Source organism: Canis lupus, chromosome 3 (assembly GCF_003254725.2).
Source record: "Canis lupus dingo isolate Sandy chromosome 3, ASM325472v2, whole genome shotgun sequence".
NCBI classification, from domain to species: Eukaryota; Metazoa; Chordata; class Mammalia; order Carnivora; family Canidae; genus Canis; species Canis lupus.
In genome coordinates, this window is record NC_064245.1 from 32,198,432 (window position 1) to 32,214,690 (window position 16,259).

General features: G+C 40.8%; 1 protein-coding gene across 1 annotated transcript in view; it reads left to right on the forward strand.

Moving 5' to 3' along the window:
- Positions 1-16,259, forward strand: part of OCA2 (OCA2 melanosomal transmembrane protein) — a 452,602-nt gene that overhangs the window by 77,921 nt on the left and 358,422 nt on the right. The window contains exons 3-4 of the mRNA XM_025437625.3: positions 3,197-3,295; positions 7,557-7,745. Coding sequence (XP_025293410.1) covers positions 3,197-3,295; positions 7,557-7,745 — 288 coding nt within the window. The remainder of the gene's footprint in view (positions 1-3,196; positions 3,296-7,556; positions 7,746-16,259) is intronic.

Here is a 16,259-nt window from a genome sequence, read left to right on the forward strand (position 1 = left end):
CCATAACTGAAAGGTATAGTAAGGCTTTCTGTGGTCCATAAGCACCAAGACACTTCTTGCCCAGGGACTCCATTTCTAGGAATCTGTTCTAAGGAATTTTTGGAGGCACACAACTTATCTATTAGGACTCTCATAATGTTTGTTACTTATATTAATAAAAAAGAGAAATTCCTTAAATTTCTAACAACAGATGGGTGGTTGAGCCTAATGTGGTGATCCATGTAATGGACTATGATGCCAACATGTAAATCATATTGTAAAAGAATATTTAATGATACAGAAATGCTTATGACATATCTAGATTAAACAATTAGAGGATGAAGCAATTGAATGTGTCTGGACATGTGTATATTTGAAGCTGACTTTAGAAATATTCATTTATATGTAGAAAAAAAAGACTGAAAGGAAGTTCTTTATTTTTTAAAGTGTAATATTAGTTTCAGGTGTTCAATATAGTGATTTAACACTTCCACATAACACCTGGTGCTCATCACAATGAGTGCCTCACCACCTAATCCTTGTCACCCATTTAACCTATCCCCTACCCACCTCCCCTCTGGTAACCATCAGTTTACTCTCTATAGTTAAGAATCTTTGAATCTTAACAGCTGGTATCAGTTATAGAATTATATACAACCATTTTATCTATTATCTTCTTCTGTGGTTTCCAAATTATTGAAATAAGTATTGCCCACTTATAAGTTTAGAGTCATATATGAATTTTGCACATGTATACACAGAGTTATTGAGACACCAGGGAAAACAGATACTGTTTAATTTTGTGAATTTTGAAAGCACCTGGGCTTAGATGTGAAGTCAGAGAAATGTCAATGAGATTTCTTTTTTAGAAGGATAGAAGGTTAGGAATAATATAGATCTCAATATTATCTACGTTAATTAAGTCAGAAAGAAAAATGACTCTGGAATATGTTTCTGGTGCAATCCTGAATCTTCTCTATGTGCAGTTTGTGAGTTTTCTGTCTTCCAGAACAGCAGGTCAGGGATCTTGTAAAGTACCAGGAATGTTACTTCTCTTCTAAGCTTCTCTTCTTTGCAAAAAAGAAATGGACTTGGAGCAATGGAAAATAATGTCTGGACAGTATTAAATTAAATTAAAATTTGGAATAGGTTGAAGTTTCTGTGAAATTTCCTGGCAAAATTTATTTTATTTTTGGGTTTTTAGAATTATAAATATTACAATGCTTAGAAACTACTCTCTATACACTTAACTACGATTATAAAATACTATGCATACACAAAGCACAATAGAAACGTTAAATAGTGAAATCAGCCAGATATGCCCATCTCAGAGAAAATAAAATGTACTTTTGTCTTTCCCCATTTCCAATTTTCCTCCTTCGTGGGCATAAGGTAAATTCTCAGATTGCACAATGTGGTGCTGCTGTGAGCTGTGCTGAGAGCCTGTGGGTAGTACTTTTTAAGGAGCAATAGCATCTCTATTGTCTTGGACATTCTCTGGTCTTCAGAGGTCAGTGGTGATTCTGAGCACATTTTTGATCTAATAGTTTAGAAAACTGTTTCATTGAGTCAAAAAGACACCTCATGCAAATAAGCTATGATTACTGGGATTTAACTAAGTCATTAAGTACTTAAGGATAAAACAAGATGGAAATAACATGGCAGCCATTCATAAGAGGCTTGCAGTGTAATAGAAATAATTGAATTGAAGCCAAGCTATGGTTATTTACATCTCCTAATTTTGTGTGACTCACTTTAGTGAGTCTTTCCTTTTAATTCATATTATACAGATGAGAAAATGGAAGCTCAGAGTGGCTAAATAATGTGAGTGAGGTCACCTCTCCCATACAAACCATCTCAGGGAGTAACAGAAAACAGTGGATATTAGTTGTCTTATTGAGACATTTATCTAAATATGTCTGAGGCCCTTCTTCATTTACAATTATGAGACATGGAAAATTTAAATTCCCAACTAATCGTTTAAGCCAGTTTGAGCAGCTAAAGTGCACTAATTATTAAGTCCCTCAAGTGGAATTTATCTTTTACCACTCTTCTCTCATCTATGTGAGTTAGGGCATATATTCTATACTTGTTTCTACTGTTCTCTTCTCCCTGGCTATTAAATCTCCTGAGAACAGAGTCTTTACTCCTCTGTGTTCCTCATTAAAAGTACCCAAGGCTGCCCAGAGGTGGCACTCCGAGAACACTTGCTGGCTCAAGACAGACTCCCTTCCTGGCTTCAGTAGGGAGTGGTGGGTATTGTTGGATGCAGCTCAGGACCCTAGTTTCATTTGTCCATGAGACCAGAGTCCTGTTGTCTGTCACAGGTGTGTACTTGAATGAGGAGAAAGGGGGTGGGAATATTTTTTTCCTTTCTCTGCATTTATGATCTCAAGTACTATTATTCCCCCAGGTGAGTGTTTCATGGCATCCTCAGCAGCTCTTTGTGGCCTGGGCTCCTTTAGGAAAGGCAATGTCCTTGTGTATAAAATGACATGTTCCCAATAATTAGGAATGAAAATGATTTCGGCAGCTTTTTGTGAAAATCTGGTTGCATTTAAACATTATGTGTCCTTGAATGAGGTGAAGGTATATGCTTGTGGGCTCTCTTGTGCCTGTGCAATCATTTCCATCTTGTGAAAAGCTCCTGATTTGGATAAGTTTATGGTGGCCTTTCCTCTAGTGCAGACCAGCACAGTGGAAGGGGGTCCCCACACAGTGTGAACCTTTGCTTTGCTTCCCTTGTGGCTTCCATTCCCCTGAGATACTCCTCCTTGCCATTTTATCATTTCACTTTGACCCCATGGATCCTGACTTCTGCTGGTTGGTCTTTGATAGGAAGCCAGGAGGATATCTTAAATGTGTGGTATTTAAATACTGTGATCTTAGGAAGTAGACTTTTTGGAGTATAGAAAGGTTCATCAGACTCTGAATGGTTTTCTTCATGAAAGTTCTGCATGGAATGGCAAAGGTGGCTGGAATCTACTGTTAATGCTAAACAAAGCCTAAAAGTATCAGTCCTACAGCATCTGGTCTCATATATGAGTTTCTGCTTTTCATTGCCAACATGGTTTATGCTGGAGAGGAGAGTTGTTTTTAATTGTATCTCCTTAAACTCCAGCTTTTTACAATTCAAATATAACTTATGTTCTTGGACATAGCCGAACCCCCACCATTTTTGTGTTGGTAATCACTTTACTTTCACTGTGTCTTTCAGGTCTCACTCTTCTTTACTTCAGTTCTTCAACTCCAGGTCAAAAGACCTCTACTTTACAGAAAATACCCCTTTGCTGAGAAGTTCCTCAAAAGAGAAAGGGTGAGTTTTCCCATACCCTTCATATAAAATTAAGAAATCTCTGGGCATTGCCCTTGACACTTATGCTGGAGAACTTCTTCCTGAGATACGAATTTTTGCCTGACATGTTGTTTGGTCTCTGCAAAATCCTTGTCAATTCAGTGTGGTATGTATTCATGATTCTAGTAGTTGTAGTCCTGTGGCTTATGAGTTTCCAAATAACATTGAGTATATCCCTGCAATGATTAAGTAACACGTGCACATTCATGCATGTACACAGCTCTGATGGGCTGTGTTGCCAGGTCAGGGCTTCTCAACAAGGGGTGAGGAAAGCACAGTCCAGAGATCTTTTTTGCTGTCCCAGCTGGGCAAGGGGTACTATCTATTGCCATTTAAGGGTAAAGGTCAGAGATGCTGCTTAACATCCTGCAAAGCACAGGAAACATCCCCACAACAAAGAATGATTTGGCTCAAATGTCATTAGTGATGAGGTTGAAAACGTATGATTTAAGAGGAACCTCCACTTCCTGCAAGTTTGAGGGTCCCTTTGGGGACAAACAGGATGATTCTGGAATCTCTGAGCAGAGCTGATCTGGAGGATAACTCTGTCTCCTAGGATGAAGGGCCCTGGCCCAGATATCCACTCTCATTTCTTTTTCCTTTTGCAGACAGACTTCCAGAAACCTGAACCACCTGCTTAGTATCTCCTGCCTCCTCACACATCACAAACTTGGGGCATTGTCATGGCACACGTCATTTCCTGCTGTCTGACCCTAAGCACCTGCATCACAGGAAGGCCACTGTGTAACCTGCACTCACCTCCCTCCTATCCTTTTAGGAGCTGCCCACCCTTTTTCCAGGCTTGTCTGTAACCATGGGGGTGGGGCTTCATACTTTTTAGAGTGTATCAGAATCCTTTGAGGTATTTGTATGCCATGTGGATTCCTAGCCTCACTTGCCAAAGACTCACCCTCATTTAGATAACGTGTAGGAATGTGGACTTATCACTTCCCAGTGCAGGGACATGCTGGCTCCCTCCAGGAGATTCCTGATGACAAGTTGTCTTCCTGCAAAAGTTCCCACTGAGCCCTTTGGCTAGACTAACTTCCTCCCCTTCTGGCTCTCCAGAGCAATCTCACTCAACTTCAAAAGAGCTCAAATGTCACTTCCCTTGTGAAACATTGGTGTCCCCCCCACAATTCCCTCAAGAATCAATGCTTTTTCTGTGCTCTCAAATACCATATTCATGTCCATACTTCAGAACATGCCCTATGTTCCATAGCCTGCCTCTTCTTCATCTCACATCCCAGTGTCCATTACAGCCCCTACATCCAGGAGGATTACTTATTTTTTTCTCCATCTCTACTATAAGTAAATCACTTCAAAAACAAACACTTCAAAAATCAGTTCCCTTAATGTTTTCCTTTGAATTACTTGGTAAACCATTAAGGTTATTTTAGAACTCATGTTTCATTGAAAAGCACATGTGTAGGCATTTGTCCTGGGGATGTGTAGCATAGAAACATTCCCTGGGATTCTAAGCTGAACCTCATGTCGAAAACCACTATAGAGGAACAGAACATGGGTCAGGTTTGCTTATAAAATGTTTTCCTCTTTTCAAGATTTTTTTTAAAGATTTTATTTATTTATTTATTTATTTATTTATTTATTTATTTATTTATTGGCAGAGTCACAGGCAGAGGGAGAAGCAGGCTCCATGCAGGGAGCTTGACATGGGACTCGATCCCAGGTCTCCAGGATCACACCCCCGGGCTACAGGTGGCGCTAAACCGCTGTGCCACCGGGGGTGCCCTCTTTTCAAGATGTTGAGGGCAGGAATGTGCAGCCGATGATACAAGGGTCAGAACATGCTGTGCATCTGCACTGACCAGCATAGTTGCTACTTGTCATGGGTATTATTCAAAGCTAAATTAATTAAAATTAAACACAATTTAAAATTCAGTTCTTAAGTTACACACTTCAAGTTGCCAGTGATCATGTGTGACTACCATACTGGATAGGACAGAGAACATGTCCATCATCACAGTAAATTCTATTGCACAGCAGTGTTCTAGATACACTGGCATTAGCTTTCTTCTTGCCACTTCTATTTTTTTTAATAACAAATTTATTTTTTATTGGTGTTCAATTTGCCAACATACAAAATAACACCCAGTGCTCATCCCGTCAAGTGCCCCCCTCAGTGCCCGTCACCCATTCACCCCCACCCCCCGCCCTCCTCCCCTTCCACCACCCCTAGTTCATTTCCCAGAGATAGGAGTCTTTATGTTCTGTCTCCCTTTCTGATATTTCCCACCCATTTCTTCTCCCTTCCCTTCTATTCCCTTTCACTATGATTTATATTCCCCAAATGAATGAGAACATACAATGTTTGTCCTTCTCCAATTGACTCACTTCACTCAGCATAATACCCTCCAGTACCATCCACATTGAAGCAAATGGTGGGTATTTGTCATTTCGAATGGCTGAGTAATATTCCATTGTATGCATAAACCACGTCTTCTTTATCCATTCATCTTTCGATGGACACCGAGGCTCCTTCCACAGTTTGGCTATTGTGGACATTGCTGTTAGAAACATCGGGGTGCAGGTGTCCTGGCGTTTCATTGCATCTGTATCTTTCGGGTAAATCCCCAGCAGTGCAATTGCTGGGTCATAGAGCAGGTCTATTTTTAACTCTTTGAGGAACCTCCACACAGTTTTCCAGAGTGGCTGCACCAGTTCACATTCCCACCAACAGTGTAAGAGGGTTCCCTTTTCTCCCTTCTTGCCACTTCTAAAAGAAGTTTCCTTGGTTCCAATTTTAGTTATAGTTATACTTGTTCACCAGCTGAGGGGGTTGTAATATTATTATTCACATATGTAATATTATTATTCACATATTATTATTATTTCCTGGTCACAAAACTCTTTATTTTCAGTATTAATCAGTTTATAGCACTGTCAGCATCATTTGTTATTGTTACATATTAGTTTGACACAGCCTAATTTGCATCTTTGGGCTTCTCTTTATGAGTAAGACTATTTTTTTCTTGTTGTAAACCAGTTTGAAAGCAATTATGGGTGTTCAGGAGAATCACAATGCCCTCTTGAGCTAGCTGGGCTTTTTTTTTTAATAAATTATTTTTTATTGGTGTTCAATTTACCAACATACAGAATAACACCCAGTGCTCATCCCGTCAAGTGCCCCCCTCAGTGCCCGTCACCCATTCACCCCCACCCCCCACCCTCCTCCCCTTCCACCACCCCTAGTTCGTTTCCCAGAGTTAGGAGTCTTTATGTTCTGTCTCCCTTTCTGATATTTCCCACCCATTTCTTCTCCCTTCTCTTATATTCCCTTTCACTATGATTTATATTCCCCAAATGAATGAGAACATACACTGTTTGTCCTTCTCTGATTGATTACTTCACTCAGCATAATACCCTCCAGTTCCATCCACGTTGAAGCAAATGGTGGGTATTTGTTGTTTCTAATGGCTGAGTAATATTCCATTGTATACATAAACCACATCTTCTTTCTCCATTCATCTGAGCTAGCTGGGCTGATTGTTTTCTAAAATCATGGCCTGTTATGTCAGTAGTGTGATCCCAAATATCTCAAGTAATACATGAAAATTTGGGGCTTTAGTGCAACCTCACTAGAGTCCAGTGCATCTGAACTGATGAGGTTGTTCAAAAGGCCAGAGATTTAACTTTTAAGAAAAGTTTGTGATTCCTTTTGAATCATCTTTCTAGACAGAGGTTCAATTCTTGGACAGCACTAGTCCAGCTCTGATGTTCTCCACTCCTGCTCATGATCGTGTATAGTCTGGGTGGAAAATCCAGCCTATAGCTGGATAGCTCTGTTACAGAAAGAACTACATAGAGGAGGAAAGGCCTGCATCACTTATTCTGCTTCAGGACAAGTGTAACAACTAGGTATTGAGTACTCCAACACAAGCAAAGAGAAAGCAAATACTGAAATGAGCTGGAGTTGGTCTGGGCCAGAAATAGCTTTATTGGGAAGTTCCAAACTCGGAACATGCTGATGTTTCTTGAGTGTCCACAAATCATATGTGTGACCTCAAATGATTTTCTTTAAGCTAGGTGTTCTGTGATGTCCAGCAAGATCCGTTTCCACCAGTTTCACAGCAGTAGAATGTCTGTGCTCCTTTTAAAAACCAGAATTGATTCCACATTTCATACTTACCACTGAAATGAAATCTTATTTTGGAGATGCTACTATTTCTGTGAAAATAACCTAACAAACCTTGCTTTCCAGGTCATGGTGCATGCCTATTTGCCATCCAGAGTTCATCACTGCTGAAGAATCCTGGGGAAACAGCTCAGCTGAGTGGGAGGGAGGATCCCTGCTGAGCAAAGACTTGGCTGGTTCCTTTGGATCTTCCTCCCAAGAGAAGTGGGAGCTTCTGGATAATGCTTACATCAGATTCCGTCTTTTGAAGCTGAGGTAGGAAGACTTGGGGTGCTAGCACTGGCACAGGGTGATGGTTGCCCAGAGCATTCTGCTTGCCTGGGACTGGGCTAGGCGGCATCTCACCCTCATTACATCTTCCCAACCAACAGACTGAAGGTGAAGAAGAGGGTTTTTGCATTTGGCCAGGCTGCACTTTTCTTGGAAGGTTATCTAACCCTTTTCTCCCGGCCCTGGAAGATATGTACAGTGGCACTGCTAATCAGCATGGAGGCTGTATAAGGCTATAGGAGAGCCCAATTACAGACCTAAATGACTAACATCCTACACTCCTTCTTGTTTGTGTTGCGGGGGTCTTCATGGCATGACTTTGGTTTGCATATAGAATCAGTTCACTTCAGGAGTCCCTGTGGTGTTTTAGAAGCTGATTACTCCTTGCATTTGGCAAGTTGTTAGGAAGGGTTGGTTTTAGCGCCAGGGCACGTTCTTCCAGAAGCTGTGTTGTCAGGCCTGGTGTGAGCTGGGACCCTGAGGCTGTGCATCTGTGAGGAAGGAGGTTGGAGGTTGTGGTGATGGAAAGGCTCTGCTTGCACATGTGGAGGAGGGCTTAGCGTGTATGTGGGAAAGCTGAGGGCATTATGTCAGACCATGTGAGCTGGCCAGTCAGAGCACTTCTCTTCCTGCATTGTCTGCTGGGCTTCCACATTTATTTAAAGGAAAGGTTCTTTTGAGAGTGACTTGTTTGAAAGTGGCATCTCTAGGGACAGAATAAAGCTTGGGAACCAGGACCACCAGGTCCTCATTCCAGATATTCTCTGAGGTAGCTGTGGGACCAGCAGAGCCAGACACTTCTGTGCAACTGTTTCCTTGTCACCTTGTTTCCCTCACTATATAGCTTTGCATGGGCTTCTACTAAGATGATCTGTAGGAAAGCTCATGGATAGATGAGAAGACACTCTGTAGCTCTCAGATAATTGTGTTATTATTTGTCTACATCAGGAGACCTGTCTTTTCTGAAGCTGTTTGAAGGCCTGATTAGAAATGTACCTAATTGCATGCCCAAAGTTCACCTGTTTATATGCGGAGAAGCCCACTCTCAAATGTTCCGTTGATCCTTCTAGCAATCTTGAGAGGTAGATGGAGGAAGGAACTTCAGGGAGGATAGTATTTTGCCTGAGGTAATGCAATTTATAAGCTGAGGCGGGTAGGCAGGGATGTGACTCCCATAGCCCCACCTGTACTTGACTATGGAGATGTTTCCCAACATGATTCCCAGCCATGTGTTGCTTTTTCATGATTTCTGGTCTCAGCTGCCTGCATAGATGTGACAAATATTTGGCCACAAAATGTGCTATAAAATTATGTAAATTGTGTAAAAGTGTGTGAATTCGGTTCTGGCTCCATGGACCATCATGATGGTAAGCCCTGACACTGTTAATACCCTCCTCAACTGGTTGGTTCACAGCTCCAGAGGATGACATTCTTCAACTGTCCTACACCATGGGAAAATTAAACCAAGTAAATTTGAGACATTACCTTCTGTAGTTGCTTTATCTTCTAGGATTCATGGAATAGTTGCATTGAGCTTGCCACTGAACTAAAAGACTTAATGTCATTCTTTTTAAAAGGTCTAAAATGTACTGTGTATGATCATTGAGGATACTTGTAAAACATATTTTCGGTTGTCAGCTCTGCTGTATATGTCAGCAGAAAAAAATTTTGTATTTGGAATAGTTAAATTAATGATTCTTGCTTTAAAAAAGAAGTATCATTTTGATTCCCATTTGTTTATTACTTTTTTGAGTATAATGACACAGTGTTACATTAATTTCAGATACACAACACAGTGTTTCAACAAATGTATGTTATGCTATCTTCAGGTGTCGCTACCGTCTGTCACCATGCAATGCTCTTAAAATACCACTGACTAGGGCAACCCCGGGTGGCTCAGCGGTTTGGCACCGCCTTTGGTCCAGGGCAGGATCCTGGAGACCCGGGATCGAGTCCCACATCGGGCTCCCTTCATGGAGCCTGCTTCTCTCTCTGCCTGTGTCTCTGCCTCTCTCTCTCTCTCTCTCTCTCTCTCTCTCTGTCTCTAATAAATAAATAAATTAAAAAAAATCACTGACTATATTCCCTATGCTGTGCCTCTTATTCCTAGTGTTTTGTTTGTTGTATAACTAGAAGACTCTATCTCTCACTCCCCTTCACCCATTTTTCCCATCCTTCTACTCCCTCCCATCTGGCAACCATTAGTTTATTTTTGTATTTATAGGTTTGAGTCAGCTTTTGTTTATTTATTCATTTGTTTTGTTTTTTAGATTTCATATATGAGTGAAATCAAATGGTATTTTTCTTTCTTTGACTTATTTCACTTAGTATACTACCTTCTAAGTTCATCCATGTTGTTACAGATGGTAAGATCTTATCCTTTTTATAGCTGAGTAATACTCCATTATATGTAAATGTAAATATAAACACATGTATACAGACACAGACAGACATACACACATGCACCGCATCTTCTTTATCCATTCGTCTGTTGATGGACACTTGGGCTGCTTCCATATCTTGGCTATTGTAAATAATGCTTCAATAAACATAAGGGTGCAAATATCTTTTTGAATTGATGCTTTTATTTTCTTTTGGTAAATACCCAGTAGTGGAATTATTGGGTCATATGCTATTTTTATTTTTAATCTCTTGGGGGAATCTCCATACTGTTTTACATAATGGCTGCACCAATTTACATTTCCACCATTAAGGCATGAAGGTTCGGTTTTGCCATATCCTTAACAACACTTCTTATTTCTTGTCTTTTTGATTTTAGAGATCCTGATGGGTGGTACATCATTGTAGTTTTGATTTGTATTTTTCTGATGATGAGTAATGTTGGCCATCTGTATGTCCTCTTTGGAAAAATATCTGTTTTTTTTTCTTCGTATATTTTTTTTTTATTGGAGTTGGATTTGCCAACATATAGCATAACACCCAGTGCTCATCCCGTCAAGTGCCCCCTCAGTGCACATCACCCAGTCACCCCAACACCCTGCCCACCTCCCTTTCCACCACTCCTTGTTCGTTTCCCAGAGTTAGGTGTTTCTCACGTTCTGTCACCCTCACTGATATTTCCCACTCATTGCCTCTCCTTTCCCTTTAATCCCTTTCATTATTTTTTATATTCCCCAAATGAATGAGACCATATAATGTTTGTCCTCCGATTGACTTACTTCACTCAGCATAGTACCCTCCAGTTTCATCCAGGTTGAAGCAAATGGTGGGTATTCGTCATTTCTAATGGCTGAGTAATATTCCATTGTATACAACCACATCTTCTTTATCCATTTATCTTTCAGTGGACACCGAGGCTTCTTTCACAGTTTGGCTATTGCGGACATTGCTGCTATAGACATCGGGGTGCAGGTGTCTCAGGGTTTCACTGCATCTGTATGTTTGGGGTAAATCCCCAGCAGTGCAATTGCTGGGTCGTAGGGCAGATCTATTTTTAACTCTTTGAGGAACCTCCACACAGTTTTCCAGAGTGGCTGCACCAGTTCACATTCCCACCAACAGTGCAGGAGGGTTCCCCTTTCTCCACATCCTCTCCAACAGTTGTGGTTTCCTGTCTTATTCATTTTTACTGTTCTCACTGGTGTGAGGTGGTATGTCATTGTGGTTTTGATTTGTATTTGCCTGATGGCAAGTGATGCGGAGCATATTCTCATGTGCTTGTTGGCCATGTCTGTGTCTTCTTTGGTGAAAATTCTGTTCATGTCTTTTGCCCATTTCATGATTGGATTTCTTTGCTGTTGCGTTTAACAGGTTCTTTATAGAACTTGGATACAGGCCCTTTATCTGATATGTCATTTGCAAATATCTTCCCCCATTCTGTAGGTTGTCTTTTAGTTTTGTTGACTGTTTCTTTTGCTGTGCAGAAGCTTTTAATCTTTATGAAGTCCCAATGATTCATTTTGCTTTTGTTTCCCTTGCCTTGATAGATGTATCTAGCAAGAGGTTGCTGTGGCCAAGTTCAACAAGGGTGTTGCCTGTGTTCTTCTCTAGGATTTTGATGGACTCTTGTCTCACATTTAGATCTTTCATCCATTTTGAGTTTATCTTTGTGTATGATGTAAGAGAATGGTCCAGTTTCATTCTTCTGCATGTGACTGTCCAATTTTCCCAGCACCACTTTTTGAAGAGACTGTCCTTTTTCCAGTGGATAGACTTTCCTGCTTTGTCGAACATTAGTTGACCATAGAGTTGAGGGTCCACTTCTGGATTCTCTTTTTTTTTTTTTTTTTCACTTCTGGATTCTCTATTCTGTTCCATTGATCTCTGTGTCTGTTTTTGTGCCAGTACCACACTGTCTTGATGACCACAGCTTTGTAGTACAACCTGAAATCTGGCATTGTGTTGTCCCCAGATATGGTTTTCCTTTTTAATATTCCCCTGGCTATTCGGGGTCTTTTCTGATTCCACACAAACCTTAAAATGATTTGTTCCAACTCTCTGAAGAAAGTCCATGGTATTTTGATAAGGATTGCATTAAATGTGTAAATTGCCCTGGGTAACATTGACATTTTCACAATATTAATTCCTCCAATCCATGAGCATGGAATCTTTTCCCATCTCTTTGTATCTTCCTCAATTTCCTTCAGAAGCGTTCTATAGTTTTTAGGGGATAGATCCTTTTTACCTCTTTGGTTAGGTTTATTCCTAGGTATCTTACGCTTTTGGGTGCAATTGTAAATGCATTTACTCCTTATTTTCTCTTTCTTCAGTCTCATTGTTAGTGTATAGAAATGCCACTGATTTTAGTGCATTGATTTTGTATCCTGCCATACTGCCAAATTGCAGTATGAGTTCTAGCAATCTTGGGGTGGAGTCTTTTGGATTTTCGAAGTACAGTATCATGTCATCTGCAAAGAGGGAGAGTTTGACTTCCATGCTGATTAGAATGCCTTTTATTTCTTTTCGTTTCCTGATTGCTGAGGCTAGGACTTCTAGTACTATGTTGAATAGCAGTGGTGAGAGTGGACATACCTGTTGTGTTCCTGATCCTAGGGGAAAGGCTCTCAGTGTTTCCCACATTGAGAATGATATTTGCTGTGGGTTTTTCGTAGATGGCTTTTAAGATGCTGAGGAATGTTCCCTCTATCCCTATACTCTGAAGAGTTTTGATCAGGAATGGATGCTGCATTTTGTCAATTGCTTTCTCTGCATCTATTGAGAGGATCATATGGTTCTTGGTTTTTCTCTTGTTGATGTGATTTATCATGTTGATTACTTTACGAGTGTTGAACCAGCCTTGCATCCCGGGGATAAATCCCACTTGATCATGGTGAATAAATTTCTTAATGTACTTTGGATCCTATTGGCTAGTATCTTGTTGAGAATTTTTGCATCCATGTTCATCAGGGATATTGGTCTGTAATTCTCCTTTTTGGTGGGGTCTTTGTCTGGTTTTGGAATTAAGTTGATGCTGGCCTCATAGAACGAGTTTGGAAGTACTCCATCTCTTTCTATCTTTCAAAACAGCTTTAGTAGAATAGGTTTGGTTCTTCTTTAAATGTTTGCTAAAATTACCCTGGGAAGCTATCTGGCCCTGGGCTTTTTGTTTTGGGAGGTTATTGATGACTGCTTCAATTTCCTCCCTGGTTATTGGCCTGTTCAGGTTTTGTATTTCTTCCTCTTTCAGTTTTGGTAGTTTGTGGTTTTCTAGAAATGCGTCCATTTCTTCTAGATTGCCTAATTTATTGGCATATAGCTGCTCATAATATGTTTTTATAATCGTTTGTATTTCCTTGATATTGGTTGTGATCTCTCTTTTTTCATTTGTGATTTTATTAATTTGAGTCTTTTCTCTTTTGTTTTTAATAAGGCTGGCTAATGGTTTATCTTACTAATTCTTTCAAAGAACCAACTCCTGGTTTTGTTAATCTCTTCTACAGTTCTTCTGGTCTCTGTTTCATTGAGTTCTGCTCGAATCTTTCTTAACTCTCTTCTTCTGCTTGGTGTAGGTTTTATTTGCTGTTCATTCTCCAGTTCCTTTAGGTGTGAGGTTAGCTTGTGTATTTGTTTTTTCCAATTTATTGAGGGATTCTTGTGTTGCAATGTATTTCCATCTCAGGACTGCTTTTGCTGTACCCCAAGATATTGAACAGTTATATCTTCATTTTCATTAGTTTCCTTGACTCTTTTTAATTCTTCTCTAATTTCCTGGTTGACCCTTTCATCTTTTAGCAGGATGTTCTTTAACCTCCACATGTTTGAGTTTCTTCCAAATTTTTTCTTGTGCATGAGTTCAAGTTTCAAAGCATATGGTCTGAAAATATGCAGGGGACAATCCCAATCTTTTGGTATTGGTTCAGTCCCGATTTGTGACCCAGTATGTGGTCTGTTCTGGAGAAAGTTCCATGTGCACTTGAGAAGAATGTGTATTCAGTTGCGTTTGGATGTACAGTTCTTAAATGTCTGTGAAATCCATCTGATCCAGTGTATCATTTTAAAGCTCTTGTTTCTTTGGAGATGTTGTGCTTTGATCTGTCATTTGCAGAAAGTGCCGTGTTGAAGCCTCCCAGTTAGTGTATTATCTAAGTATGTCTTTACTTTGGTTATTAATTGATTGATATATTTGGCAGCTCCCACTTTAGGGGCATAAATATTCATGATTTTAGGTCCTCTTGTTGGATAGATCCTTTTGGTATGATATAGTGTCCCCCTCCATCTCTTACTACAGTCTTTGTGATAAACTTAATTTATCTCATATGAGGATGGCTACCCCTGCTTTCTTTTGAGGACCATTTGAATGGTGAATGGTTCTGCAATCTTTTATTTTCAGGCTGTAAGTGTCCTTAGGTCTAAAATGAGTCTCTTATAGACAGCAAATAGATGGATCTTGCTTTTTTATCCAGTCTGAAACCCTGCGTCCTTTGATGGGATCATTTAGCCCATTCATGTTGAGAGTAACTATTGCAAGATATGAATTTAGTGTCATCATAATACTATCAGTCCCTGTCTTGTGGATTATTTTTTTGGGCTTCCTCTTCCTTTCACAGAGTCTCCCTTGCAGATCTGGTTTGGTGGTCACATATTCTTTCAGTTTCTGCCTATCTTGGAAGCTCCTTATCTCTCCTTTTATTCTGAATGAGAGCCTTGCTGGATAGAGTATTCTTGGCAGCATGTTCTTCTCACTTAGGACCCTGAATATATCCTGCCAGCCCTTTCTGGCCTGCCAGGTCTCTGTGGATAGATCTGCTGTTAATCTAATATTTCTCCCCATATAACTTGGATCTCTTGTTTCTTGCTACTTTAAGGATTTTCTCTTTATTTTTGTAATTTGCAAGTTCCGCTATTAAATGTTGAGGTGTTGAATGGTTTTTATTGATTTTACTGGGGACCTCTCTATCTCGTGGATCTGAATGGCTGTTTCCCTCCCCAAATTAGGGAAGTTCTCAGCTATGATTTGTTCAAATATGCTTTCTGGTCCTCTGTCCCTTTTGGCACCCTCTGGAACCCCAATTATAAGTAGATTTTTCCTTCTGAGGCTGTCATTTATTTCCCTTAACCTATCCTCATGATCTTTTAATTGTTTGTCTCTTTATTCCTCAGCTTCCTTCCTTGCCATCAACTTGTCTTCTATGTCACTCACTGTTTCTTCTATTTCAAAAGCCCTCTAGTTTAGATTGCATCTCATTTGATTGATTTTTAATTTTGGATGGTTAGATCTAAATTCTGCAGTCATGAAGTCTCTTGAATCCTTTATGCTTTTTTCCAGGGCCAACAGTAGCTTTATAATTGTGCTTTTGAATTGGCTTTCTGACATCGAATTGTAATCCAAATTCTGTAGCTCTGTGGCAGAGAGTACTGTTTCTGATTTTTTCTTTTGTGGTGAGTTCTTTGTAATCATTTTGCTTAGTGCAGAGTGGCTAAAAACAAGTACTGGAAAAGGGATGAAAAACAAAACCAAAAAACAAAAAGCATACAACAACAACAACAACAACAACATCCAAAAGGGGGATCCTCTGATTCTATATATTTTAAATCCCTCAACTTCCCCTGGAGCTTTTCAGTGCTGCTCAGTCAAGAACTTGCTTTTCCCCTGTCCTTCCAGCTGGACTTCTGGGGGAGGGTCGGCTGTGCTGACTCTCAGGTGTGTGCACCTGGGGGACCTGCTCCGCCCCCTGCCAGGTGCACGGCTCAGTGAGAGGTGTTTATCCCGTGAGGCCCCTGTTCCCTGGTAGCCCTGCTCCATCCCAGGCACAGGGTGACACAGGAGCAACAACAACACTGGCCGCGGCCAGCTCTCCAGCCCTGGAGTCAGCTCCCGCAGTGACTCCCGCAGTCTCCCAGTCGCACTGGCCTGGGTGCTCCCGGGGGTTGCGGGCGCTGATCTGCGCAGCTCGGGGGCGCCCGGCGGCAGGACCGTCCTCGCTGTCCTGTGCCCTCCCCGCCCCTGCCTGTCCCGGGGGGAGCGCAGGGTCCTGGGCTGTGTCCCGGGGCTCTGGGCTCCGGGGCCTGCGCTGCTGCAATCGCGCTCCCGGGCGCGGC